Source organism: Cetorhinus maximus, chromosome 2 (assembly GCF_964194155.1).
Source record: "Cetorhinus maximus chromosome 2, sCetMax3.hap1.1, whole genome shotgun sequence".
Lineage (NCBI taxonomy): Eukaryota > Metazoa > Chordata > Chondrichthyes > Lamniformes > Cetorhinidae > Cetorhinus > Cetorhinus maximus.
This window is the reverse complement of record NC_135880.1, coordinates 74,850,697-74,863,671: the sequence shown is the minus strand read 5'-3', so window position 1 is coordinate 74,863,671 and position 12,975 is coordinate 74,850,697. Positions and strand designations below refer to the sequence as shown.

The 12,975-nt window shown below is 43.5% G+C and overlaps 1 protein-coding gene across 4 annotated transcripts in view; it reads right to left on the bottom strand.

Moving 5' to 3' along the window:
* The window catches only part of man2a1 (mannosidase, alpha, class 2A, member 1), a 273,921-nt gene that overhangs the window by 37,977 nt on the left and 222,969 nt on the right, over positions 1-12,975 (bottom strand). For all 4 annotated transcript variants that reach the window (XM_078566067.1, XM_078566076.1, XM_078566084.1 and 1 more), the window contains 2 exons: positions 10,262-10,403; positions 499-632 (listed from right to left, as the gene is read on the bottom strand). In XM_078566067.1, the coding sequence (XP_078422193.1) occupies positions 499-632; positions 10,262-10,403 (276 nt within the window). The remainder of the gene's footprint in view (positions 1-498; positions 633-10,261; positions 10,404-12,975) is intronic.

Here is a 12,975-nt window from a genome sequence, read left to right as displayed (position 1 = left end):
CACTGATCCTGGCAGGCATTAGCTCGAGCCTTTCATGGCACCTCTTGAGCAATCTCCTGACTATAACCATGCAGTGGATCCGCAGTACCACAGAACTGGCATAAAAAGCTTTCAAAGTCTGACTGTATTTTGCTTGTTTAAATAATCCCAATTTACACCCACCACTCACCACCCACCACCCCCCACCCCCGCACCCCCACCTCACCAATGGCTTTGGCAACACTGGACTCCAGTGAATCACAGTGGCTGTTGGTATCCAGTGTTGAAGGACATAAATATGGAAAATATGTCCTATGATGTATTTTCCCAATAACCCATTATGCACACCCATAAAATTATGAAAATTAATTATTTAAATGTCACTTGTTTTATTCGAGTCTATTTGTTCGAATGATTTTTTAAAAAAAAATTTAATAGTTCTGATTTTTTCCAATAATATAGACTTCTTAGTTAGTCATACTTAGGAAATTAATACTGGCACTGCATAATTAGTCTTACCATATCTACTCCAATTCTTCTCTCCAACAAAACTCTGAATAAATTGGCTGTGATTTTATTGTCCTTGAGACCTTGGCCCAGGCCACGGTTGTCATCCTGCACCAGTCTGCGATCCATTATGACTTCCAGCTGGCCTGTTAAGTAAATTATATTTTAACTTACTGTTAATTGCAATTATATCATAGATGCTAATAAAACTATTGTGTTCATTAACCTCGTGGACATCAAAAGACCACAACATACTAATTATTTTGCCATAATCATCTTAAATAAAGCACAAAAGTAAGCATTTACAATGGATTTTAATGGATTGTGTGTACTGGATTCCTGTAAAAAACTTTAATAATTAACCCCACACACTTTTCAATGTGGATTGTTTAAGCAATTGTTACAGTACAAATAGCAACATTTATTTACAACATTTTCTACCATTGATCACCTGTCTGAGTGAAACCAAGTGGGATCAACGAACGCCCACTGGAAATAGTATGTTGCGTTGGCACACATATCACAGGAGGTGGTTTTCCTTTTCTGTAAAGTTGCAGTCAATCGATTTGGACAAGAGGCCAGTGAGTAAGTATCTACTACATTCTAACTGCTGGTTCCTGCCGATCAAAGAAGGGGTTAAAGCCCCACCCACTCCATCAGGGATCCACCAGTGAACCAAATCTCACATTTCATCACCCAGTTCAACCATACTTGAGGTCATTCTCCACAATTCTATCAAATCAATGGTTTTCCCCTCCACAGCACTGCAACAAAATATTTCCCCATGGTGTCAAACCTAGTTTTTTTTTAAATTTGGGAAATAGTTCAAATAAACTTATCTTGTTCTTTGTTTAAACTCAGAAAACCTGTCTGACTAATTATTTATCATCTGAAAGTACAAATAATGGGACTCCTGCAGTATTGGCAAAGCACGGCCTCCCTAAATTCATAAAAAAAACTCTGTTACGGTCAGACTAGGAGCGGTAGATAAGGGGAGTAAATTTTACCCCTCCTCACATGGCTGTGACACCTGAAAGTGGTGTGCATGGTCTTGGCCAAACCCTGTGAGAAATGGGTAAAGTTTACCATCGAATGGAGAAAGTTGGCTAAAGAAGAAAGCCTGACGGTGAGGGGAAAGATGATAAAGTCTAAATAGCATATCAAAAATACTAAATAATCATGGGGCAAAAGGGGGGGAGAGGAAAAAAATACAATAACTATCATGAGAGAAAAAGTACTAGGGAAACTAATGGAGCTAAAGGCCGATAAGTCACTTGGACCTGAGGGGCTGCATAGGATATCAAAGGAAATAGCTGCAGAGATAGTGGATGTACTGGTAGCAATCTTCCAAGAATCCTTAGATTCTGGAAAAGTCCCAGAGGATTGGAAAACTGCCAATGTAACACCCTTATCAAAAAAGGAGGCAAAAAACAGGTAACTATAGGCCAGTTAGCTTAACGTCTATTGGAGTCTGTTGGAGTCTATTATAAAGAATGTAATAGCAGAGCATTTAGAAATGCATAATATAATCAAGGAGAGTCAGCATGGCTTCATGAAGGGGAAATCATGCCTGACAAATTTATTAGAATTCTTTGAGGAGGTAACAAGTAGTATAGATAAAGGGGAAGTAGTAGATATAATATATTTGGATTTCCAAAAGGCATTCGATAAGGTACCACACATAAGGCTACTTAATAAGATAACAGCCTATGGTGTTGGGGGTAGTATATTAGCATGGATTGAGGACTAGCTACCTAATGGAAGAGAGAGTTGGGATACAGGGGTGGGGGGGCATTTTTAGAATGGCAACTTGTAACTAGTGGAGTGCCACAGCGATCAGTGCTGGGGCCACAATTATTTACAATATATATTAATGATTTGGATGAGGGGAATTAATGTATTACCAAGTTTGCAGATGACACAAAAATAGGTGGGAAGGCAAGTGGTGAGGATGACACCAGGAGTCTACAGAGGGATAGGGACAGGTTAAGTGAGTAGGCAAAAACATAGCAGATGGAATATAATATGGGAAAGTGTGAGGTTATGCACCTTGGCACGAAGAATAGAGGAGTTGAATATTATTTAAATGGAGAAAGACTAAAGAAAACTGCAGCGCAGAGGGATTTAGGGGTCCTCGTGCATGAATCCCAAAAAGCTAGCATAAAGTTCAAAAGGTAGTAGGGAAGGCAAATGGAAAGTTGGCCTTTATTTCAAAGAGAATGGAGTATAAAAATAGGGAAGTCTTGCTAAAACTATACAAGGCACTAGTTAGACCACACCTAGGATACTGTAAACAGTTTTGGTCCCCTTATCTAAGGAAAGATATACTGGCATTGGAGGCAGTCCAGGGAAGGTTCACCAGGTTGATCCCAGGGATGGAGGGATTTTCTTATGAGGAGAGGTTGGGTAGGTTGTGCCTGTACTCATTGGAGTTTAGAAGAATGAGAGGCGACCTTACTGAAACATGTAAGATTCTTAGGGGGCTTGCAGGGTAGACACTGAGAGATTGTTTCCCCTTGTGGAACAGTCTAGGACCAGAGGGCATAATCTCAGAGTAAGGGGGGTGTCCATTTAAAACAGAGATGAGGAGGAATTTCTTCTCTCAAAGGGTAGTCAATCTGTGGAATTCTTTACGCAGAGGGCTGTAGAGGCTGGGTCGTTACATATATTCAAGGCTGAGATAGACAGATTTTTAATCAGTGAGGGAATCAAGGGTTATGGGGAAAAGGCAGGAAAGTGGAGTTCAGGATTATCAGATCAGCCATGATCTCATTGAATGGCGGAGCAGGCTCGATTGGCCGAATTACCTACTTCTGCTCCTGCGTCTTATGGTCTAAGGCCAGAATTCGGGCGAGCGTCCTGACGTCATCACAACTCACTTGATATTTCAGTCAGCGGGCGTGCGCAGGAGTCAGCAGCGCACCCGCCAACAATTAACCGGCCTATTAAGGCCATTAAATAATAATTAAATGCAGTTTTTCACTGCCCGTCCAGCCTTACGGTTGGCAGGCAGGCGAATCGGCCAAGTGGCCTTTGGATCTTTTATGAAACCTCATCCACGGGCAGGATGAGGTTTCCAACAGGAATTAAAAATAATATAAAAATGTTTAAATCTCATTTGTAATGTGTCCCTGTTACATGACAGAGTTACATGAGGGGACATACTTTTAACATTTTTAAATTCTTTATTTAGTTTTTACAATTCTTCAGCTCCCTGAGGCAGCCCTGTGCCTTCAGGGAGCTTTCAGTGTGGGCATCCGTGCACATGCTCAAGCTTCTGCACTCGCCCTCCTCCCGCCTCCTCCCCGGCAGCGCCCAACGCTCAGTGTTGCAGCACGCGATTCACGCTTAATTGGCCAGCCAGTGTGAAATTGCGTTTGGGGCCCGATCGCAGGCCCGCCCGCCCGCCCGACAAGGTGAAAATCCTGTCCTAAATGTTGGTAGCCTGACAGGGAGAAGTAGTGAAGTAACTGACCTGGTGGTGAAAAAAGAAATACAAATCATGGTCTCCGGGAAACAAAGTGGAAGGGTAGTAAAGCAAGAGAAATTGGTAGAAGATATAAACTTTACTATCAATGGTCAGGATAGGAGAAGAAATGGTGTTGGGATAGCACTAGGTGAGGAAATGAAAGACAAGGTGTTTGCAGTGGACAGAATCATTGATAGAATTTTCATGCAAAGGAAGCAAAGAACTGCAAAGTGTTCCCAAGTGAGGAACTGATAATCAAGAACAACCACCAAGGTGGCTCACCATCACCTTCTCAAGGGCAATTAAGGATGCACAATAAATGCTGACCTAGCCAGTGACCCCGTGAACAAATGAATTTTAAAAATCAACATAGAGTGCCGATGGCAGAGTTGATTACAAAGGTAAAACCACAGCAGATCAGAGGTAGACAGAACATCAGGTGGTGGAAGCTCAAAGATCTGCAAGTGAAGAAGAAATTCAGAGAGCATGTGGAGAGACAAGAGAAATAGAAGTTACATCAGACACTGCGGAAGACTGGTGGAACTTGGTGGCAGACTTGATTAGGAAAACTGGTGAAGAAGTGTGTGAAAGATCATCAGGGGTGAGAAAAGCTAGAAAAGAAATTTAGTGGTGAAATGAGACACAAAAAGTGCAGTAAAAGAAAAGAAAGATCTGTTAAAGAAGTGGGAACAGTCAGGCCCCAAAGAAGATAAAGGACAGTATAAGAGGGGAAAAAGATGTGCAAAGAGAGTGATTACCAGAGAAAGATCCTTGGCCATGGGATACTTATGTCAGAGGTTGGCAACCTTTCAGAAGTGGCATGTCAAGTCTTCATTTTTCACTCTAATTTAAGGTTTCGCGTGCCAGTAGTATATCTCAACATTTATAAGGTCTCTATATATAATTACCATAATTTTACCAGTTTAGTGTGATCCTTGTCCTTGCTTTCCTTGCTGCGTTTTCCAATGTCTAACATGCATTTGGATAAGCTGTGCACAGGCTTCTGAATGATTAGTTGTAAACCAACTCTGAGAGGGCCAGAGGACTGACTTCATGTGTGAAATTACCTTTTCACACAGGTATGTAGATCAAATGCTGAAAGCATTGCAAATGCAATTTTCTTCAAACAGTTGAATTTTATTGGCAGGGACATCCAGTAGATCAGAATAGAGGTCCCATCATCTCTCTCGGTAGCTTCAAGTGCACCCCACAGATCCCTAAACTTTGATGCTCACAATTGTGAGCTTTCTAACTCAATGAGCCTTTTTTTATTAATTGACATGATATGGGCATCGTTGGCTTGGCCAGCATTTATGCCCATCCCTAATTGCCCTTGAGAAGGTGGTGTTGAGCTGCCTTCTTGAACCACTGCAGTCCCTGTGGTGTAGTGCTGTTAGAGAGGGAGTACCAGGATTTTGACACAGCGACAGTGAAGGAACGGCAATATATTTCCAAGTCAGGATGGTGAGTGGCTTGGAGGGGAACTGCCAGGTGGTGGTGCTCCCATGTCTCTGCTTCCCTTGTCCTTCTAGATGCTAGCAGTCATGGTTTTGGAAGGTGCTTCCTAAGGAGCCTTGGTGAGTTTCTGCAGTGCATCTTTTAGATGGCACACACTGCGGCCACTCTGCGTCGGTGGTGGACGGTGTGAATGTTTGTGGTATTGGTGCCAATCAAGAGGACTGCTTTGTCCTGGATGGTGTCAAGCTTCTTGAGTGTGGTTGGAGCTGCACTCATCCAGGTAAGTGGGGAGTAATCCATCACACTCCTGACTTGTACCTTGCAGATGGTAGACAGGCTTTGGTGGGGTCAGGAGGTGAATTACTCGCCGCAGGATTCCTAGCCTGTTACCAGTTCTTGTAACCACAGTATTTATATGGCTAGTCCAGCTCAGTTTCTGCATTGAAATACAAACAAATCCAAGTTACTTTCATTGTAGTTTTCTGATTTAACTAGAAAAGAAAGTATTGGGCCAAATCGTTGGAAATCTTGAAATCTGTCAGAAAATTCTGTTCTTGCATGTACATTCCAACCTTATCGACACTGACAATGCTACATGTCAATAGCTCTTTTATGTGTTGGAAATAGCGGAAAGTTAAAGTTCGAATATCCCAAGAAAAAACTGCTAGTTCTGCAAAAAATGCCTTCCAGGTTTCATAAAGACCCAAAACTATTTGCCCTACACCCTGGAGTCGAAGATTGAATTTGTTTAGGTAAGTGGTGATATCAGTTTGATAACATGAGCTTACACAGCCATTTGTCATACAAACATACGAAATAGAAGCAGAAGTAGGCCATTTGGCTCCTTGAGCCTGCTCTGTCATTCAATAAGATCATGGCTGATCTGTTTGTGATTTGATTTCCACATTCCTATCTATCCCCAATAACTTTTGATTCCCTTGCCTAACAAGAATTTATCTATCTCTACCTTAAAAATATTCAGTGACCCCATCTCCACCACCTTCTGAGGCAGAGAGGTTCAAAGTCGCCCAAACCTCTGAGAGAAAAATATTTCTCTTCATCTCCATCCTATAAGACGGACCCCTAATTTTAAAACTGTGCCTCCTAGTTCTGGATTCACCCACAAGAGGAAACATCCTTTCCACGTCCACTTTGTCAAGACCATTTAGCATGTACTTCAATCAAGTCACCCCCCTCACTCTTCTAAACTCCAATGAAAACAGGCCCAGCCCATCCAACCTATCCTCATAAGACAACCCGCTCATTCCAGATGTCAGTCTAGTAAACCTCCTCTGAACCGCCTCTAGCACAATGACATCCATCCTTAAATAAGGGGACCAAAACTGCACGCAGTTTTGGAGATGTGGTTTCAACAATGCTCTTTATAAGTGAAGCATAACATCCTTACTTTTATGTTCAATTCCTTTCATAATAAAGGATAGCATTCCATTAGCCTGTTTGATTATGTGCTGTATCTGGATACTAATTTTTTGTGACTCATGCATGAGAACATGTAGGTCCCCCTGCACTCAGAATTCTGCAGTCATTCTCTGTTTAAGTTAACACGCTCCTTTTTTATTCTTCCTGCCAAAGTGAACAACTTCACATTTTCCCACATTATACTCTATCTGCTAGATTTTTGCCCACTCACTCAACCTTTCTATGTCCACCTGCAACTTCCTTAAGTCCTCTTAACAACATACTTTCCTACCTATCTTTGTGTCATCTGCAAATTTAACTACCATGCCTTTGCTCCGCTCATCTAAGTCATTGAGGTAAATTTTGAAAAGTTGAGGCCCCAGCACAGACCCCTGCGGGACTCCACTCATCACTTGTCCACTTGACTCCTCCCATTTAGGGGGAGACAATATGTAGTCGTATTGTCACTGGACTAGTAACCCAGGGACCCAGAATATTGTTCTGGGGACCAAGTTTGAATCCCACCACGACAGATGGTGGAATTTGAATTCAATAAAAATCTGGCATTAAAAGTCTAATGATGACCATGAAACCATTGCCGATTGTTGTAAAAACCCATCTGGTTCACTAATACCCTTCAGGGTAGGAAATCTGCCATCCTTGCCTGGTCTGGCCTACATGTGACTCCAGACCCACAGGAATGTGGTTCACTCTTAAATGGCCTAGCAAGCCATTCAGTTGTATCAAACTGCTACAAAGTCTCAAAAAAGGAATGAAACTGGGCGGACAACCTGGCATCAGCCTAGGCACTGGAAACAACAACAGCAAACTCCACCCTGTCGACCCTTCAAAGCCCTCCTTACTGATATCTAGTGTAGCTAGTGCCAAAATTGGGAGAGCTGTCTCACAGACTAATCGAACAACAGCCTGACATAATCATCCTCACTGAATCATACCTTACAGATAGTGTCCCAAACGCCACCGTCACCATCCCTGGGTCGTCCTGTCCCACCAGCAGGACAGACCCAGCAGAGGTAGTGGCACAGTGGTATACAGTCAAAAAGGATTTGCCCTATGAGTCCTCAAAATTGACTTCAGACGCCAAGAAGTCTCATGTCACCAGGTCAAACACGGGCAAGGAAACCTCCTGCTGATTACCACATACCGCCCTCGCTCAGCTGATGAATCAGTGCTCCTCCATGTTGAACATCACTTGGAGGAAGCACCGAGGGTGGCAAGGATGCATAATGTACTCTGAGTGGGGGGGCTTCAATGTCCATCACCAAGAGTGGCTCGGTAGCACCACTACTGACCGAGCTGGCTGAGTCCTAAAGGACATAGCTGCTAGACTGGGTCTGCGGCAGGTGATGAGGGAACCAACATACTTGACCTCATCGTCATCAATCTGCCTGCTGCAGATGCATCTGTCCATGACAGTATAGACATGAGCGACCACCATTTGTTGTGGAGACGAAGTTTGCCTTCACTTGAGGATACCCTCCATTGTGTTGTGTGGCACTACCACTGTGCTAAATTCATCAACTCAAGACTTGGCATCCATGAGGTGCTGTGGGCCGTCAGCAGCAGCAGAATTGTACTCGAACACAATGTGTAACCCCATGGCCTGGCATATCCCCCACTCTGCCATTACCATTAAGCCAGGGGATCAACCCTGGTTCAATGCAGAATGCAGGAGGGCATGCGAGGAGCAGCACCAGGCATACCTAAAAATGAGGTCTCAATCTGGGGAAGTTATAACACAGGGCTACTTGCACGCCAAACAACTTGAACAGCAAGCGATAGACAGAGCTAAGCGATCCCACAACCAACGGATCAGATCTAAGCTCTGCAGTCCTGCCACATCCAGTCGTGAATGGTGGTGGACAATTAAACAACTCATTGGAGGAGGAGGCTCTACAAATAGCCCCATCCTCAATGATGGGGGAGCCCAGCACATCAGTGCAAAAGATAAGGCTAAAGCATTTGCTATAATGTTCAGCAATAAGTGCTGAGTGGATGATCCACCTTGGCCTCCTCCGGAGGTCTGCAGCATCACAGATGCCAGTCTTCAGCCAATTCAATTCACTCCATGTGATATCAAGAAATGGCTGAAGTCACTTGATAGTGCAAAGGCTATGGGGCCTGACACTATTCCGGCATAGTACTGAAGGCTTTTGCTCCAGGACTTGTCACGCCCCTAGCCAAGCTGTTCTAGTACAATAACTACACTGGCATCTACCCGGCTATATGGAAAATTGCCCAGATAGGTCCTGTACACAAAAAGCAGAACAAATCCAACCCAGTCAATTACTGCCCCATCAGTCTACTCTCGATCATCAGTCATGGAAGGGGTCATCAACAGTGCTATCAAGTGGCACTTGATTAGCAATAACCTGCTCACTGACGCCCAGCTTGGGTTCCGCCAGGGCCACTCAGCTCCTGACCTCATTCCAGCCTTGGTTCAAACATGGACAAAAGAGCTGAACTCCCAAGATGAGGTGAGAGTGACTTCCCTTGACATCAAGACAGCGTTTGACCGAGTGTGGCATCAAGGAGCCCTAGCAAAACTGGAGTCAATGGGAATCAGGGGGAAAACTCTCTGTTGGTTGGAGTCATGCCTAGCACAAAGGGAGATGGTTGTGGTTGTTGGAGGTCAGTCATCTCAGCTCCAGGAGATCACTGCTGGAGTTCCTCAGGGTAGTGTCCTCGGCCCAACCATCTTCAGCTGCTTCATCAATGACCTTAATTCCATCATAAGGTTAGAAGTGGGGATGTTTGCTGATGATTGCACAATGGTCAGCACCATTCGCGACTCCTCAGGTATTGAAGCAGTCCATGTCCAAATGCAACAAGACCTGGACAATATCCAGACTTGGGCTGACAAGTGGCAAGTAACATTCGTGCCACACAAGTGCCAGGCAATGACCATCTCCATTAAGAAAGAATCCAACAATCGACTGTTGATGTTCAATGGCATTACCTTGGAACTGAGGAGGCTGAGGGGTGACCTGATTGACGTGTACATGATTATAAGGGGCCTAGATAGAGTAGACAGGGATGCCTTGTTTCTCCTAGCACAGAGGTCAATTAGCAGGGGACACAGATTTAAGGTGACTGATAGAAGGATTAGAGGGGACATGAGGAAAAACTTCTTCACCCAGAGGGTGGTGGGAGTTTGGAATTCGCTGCCTGGTTTTGTGGTGAAGGCAGAAACCCTTAATTCATTTAAAAGGTACCTGGATCTGCACCTAAAGTGCTGGAAAGTGGGATTAGAATGGGCAACTAGCTTTTTCTTTTTTTTCTTTTTCACTGGCACAGACACAATGGGCTGAATGACTTCTTTCTGTGCTGTAACTTTTCTATGGTTCTATAATTATGTGATCTCAGTCATTTTGGTAGGAAGAGAAAAGAAATGTAATTAATACATACCACTCTTTAGACTAGCAACTCCCAAGGACTGAGCTGAGTGCAGGGTCACACGAACATCATTATCCTGAATGTACGCTGTTGTCGTCAGAGGATAAAAATTAGCTTGAAGAGGCAATTTGCTCAAAGTCTGCCTTGGCTGCATCTGGGATCATAAATTTAACCTAGTCAGTTTTAAATACTTTTTATAAAATCAGTTTACACTTTGTATGAATAATTTATTAGAAATAATAGCCTTAAGAGGTAATTTTTGCAGGTGAAGTCTAGGGACAAAAGTTTGTAGATACAATAACAACGGTGATATAGACAGGCATTTGCTCAAAGGAAAACTGAAACATAGGGACTGAATGTTTAATCTTTTCTTTCTCACAACTTTCTCACAGATTGAAATATCAGTTCCTGTGGCAGCTGAAGCCAAAATGAGGTTCTGATCTTTCTTATCCACAACAATAGTGCACCCTTTACAGGTAAGCAGCATGCTTATTGCTCCAGACCAATAAGGGACATTTTTGCTTGGAATTTCCTTGTGGCTTCTGTTACAGTAGCATACAGGGAAGGAACTAAACTGAACAATTTTAAGATTATTTGTGATAAGTAGATTAAGTATTGTAGGTAGAAAGCATAAATTATTCTAACTGTAACAATCATTATTTACTCTTTCCTACATTTATGCCCAACTTGGAGCAATCAATTGTTTTTTGGTTTGGTTCAACTTGCTTCTCCATGGGCAGGATTTTTAGGTTGGTGGTCGGGTGCGATTGGCGGGTCCGGGATCGGCCGTGGAATGGACTGCTGACCGCGATTGGCCCCCGACCGCAACTTGACGCTGGCTGGCCAGCACTGCTAGGGTGGGGGTGGGAGAAGGGCACGCGTTGGTGTAAGCACGGGCAAGCTATGAATGAAAGCTCCCTGAAGGCAGAGGGCTGCCTCAGGGAGCTGAAGACTTCAAAACAATTAAATAAAAATTTTAAAATCACAATTAAAATGTTCAAGCATCATAATCAGTTACATGAACATACACATGTTAAAAATTCTGTCCATAGATTTTTCTTTTTCTTTCATTTAATAATGGAAACCTTATCCTGTCCTTGGATGAGGTTTCATCAAAAATACAAAGTCCGCCTGGTAGATTCCTCTGTCCACCAACCGTAAGGTTGAACAGACCACAAAAAATCAGGGGCAATTGGAACTTTAGCAACTTTAATTGTCGGCGGGCATGCTTCTGACACTCGTGCGTGCTCGCTCGCCAACCGAAATATCGCACGAGTACAGGATGATGTCAGGGCAGTCGTCCGACATCATCCCGTGCAATTTTGCGTCTGATCGGGTCAGACCCGCGCCCACACACCGGCCTAAAAATTCTGCCCCATAGCTTGTTGCAACTATTAAGAAAGTGGAAATAAATGCTGCAAGGACAAGATTTAGGAGTCAATCACTTGGGAAGAATGGTAGATTACATTATCCCAGTAATTTGCCTTGGTAAGACATTTAATTATCAAGTGTAGTTGAAAATGTATTATAGAAGTGTGCAATGGCACACACTATACAAAAGACTTTTAATATATTGCCAGATTGCCTGTGACACTGCTCATGGTGAGTTCAAAGATTTATTCTTTGGAAATAATAGAAGTGTTATGCAATAACATCAAGGGCATTGACTTACGGTATTAAGTCAAATTCCATTTTTATTATATTGTATTCTAGAAGTTTTGGGATCAAGTTCTGCAACTCTGATCATTATTCCGTGAAACTTACATATGCATAATTTTTATCTGTTATTATTTTAAAACCCGAAGATACAAATAAAATTGGTATATAAGAATAGTTGGAGGGAAGTAACTGGTATTTAGAAGCATTGTAGAGGTGGTGTTTGGGTTTACTACACTGGGGAACGATTCAAGATCTTAGTAAAATGGGGTTATAGTCCTTGAGTTTGATAGTACTGGGGCGAATGTGCTCATGTTTGACATTTTCTAATCACCAACAAATCACAGCTTTTCTGATCGATCTATCCAATCTAATTTGAATGTTGACACAGGGAAGAATTTTCCCCCCGTTGGGGGGAAGTGCAGGATCGGGCGCACGCAGGCGCGCCTCTGATCGGCGCCCCCGATTGGGGGTACCTCGGCTTTTTATGTGGGCGGGCCAATTAAGGCCTGCCCAGCATGACGTCCGCCAGGAATCGTGGTGGGCGCACGAGAGAGCGCACTCATCTCCCTGAGGCTAAGTGCTGCCTCAGTGAGATCGGTGCCAAATTTAAAAATGGTCAATGTACAAAAATAAAATTTCCCTGACATGTCCCCTCATGTGACACTGTCACATAAGTTGGGACATGTCCATCACTTTTAATCAAATTTTTGTTAAATTTTTAAAAACCCTCATGAAACCTCATCCTGCCTGTGGATGAGGTTTCATGCTTTTTCTGAAGCCCGCCAGGGCTCCCGGCCTGCCCGCCAACCTTAAGGTTGGACGGGCAGGTCCATTAATTACTTGAATTACTTATTAAATGGCCTCAATTGGCCGTTGGCAGGTCGGCGGACGCACAGCTGATTTGGCTGCGACCCCGCTGACCTGAAAATTGAAATGACGCGAGGTGACGTCGGGAGTTCCGCCCGACATCATCCTGTGTCATTTTATGTGTCGGCGAGCGGGCCCCGCCCCCCGCTCACTGACCTAAATATCCTGGCCATAGTTTCTGCCTCAACTGCAAATCCTGA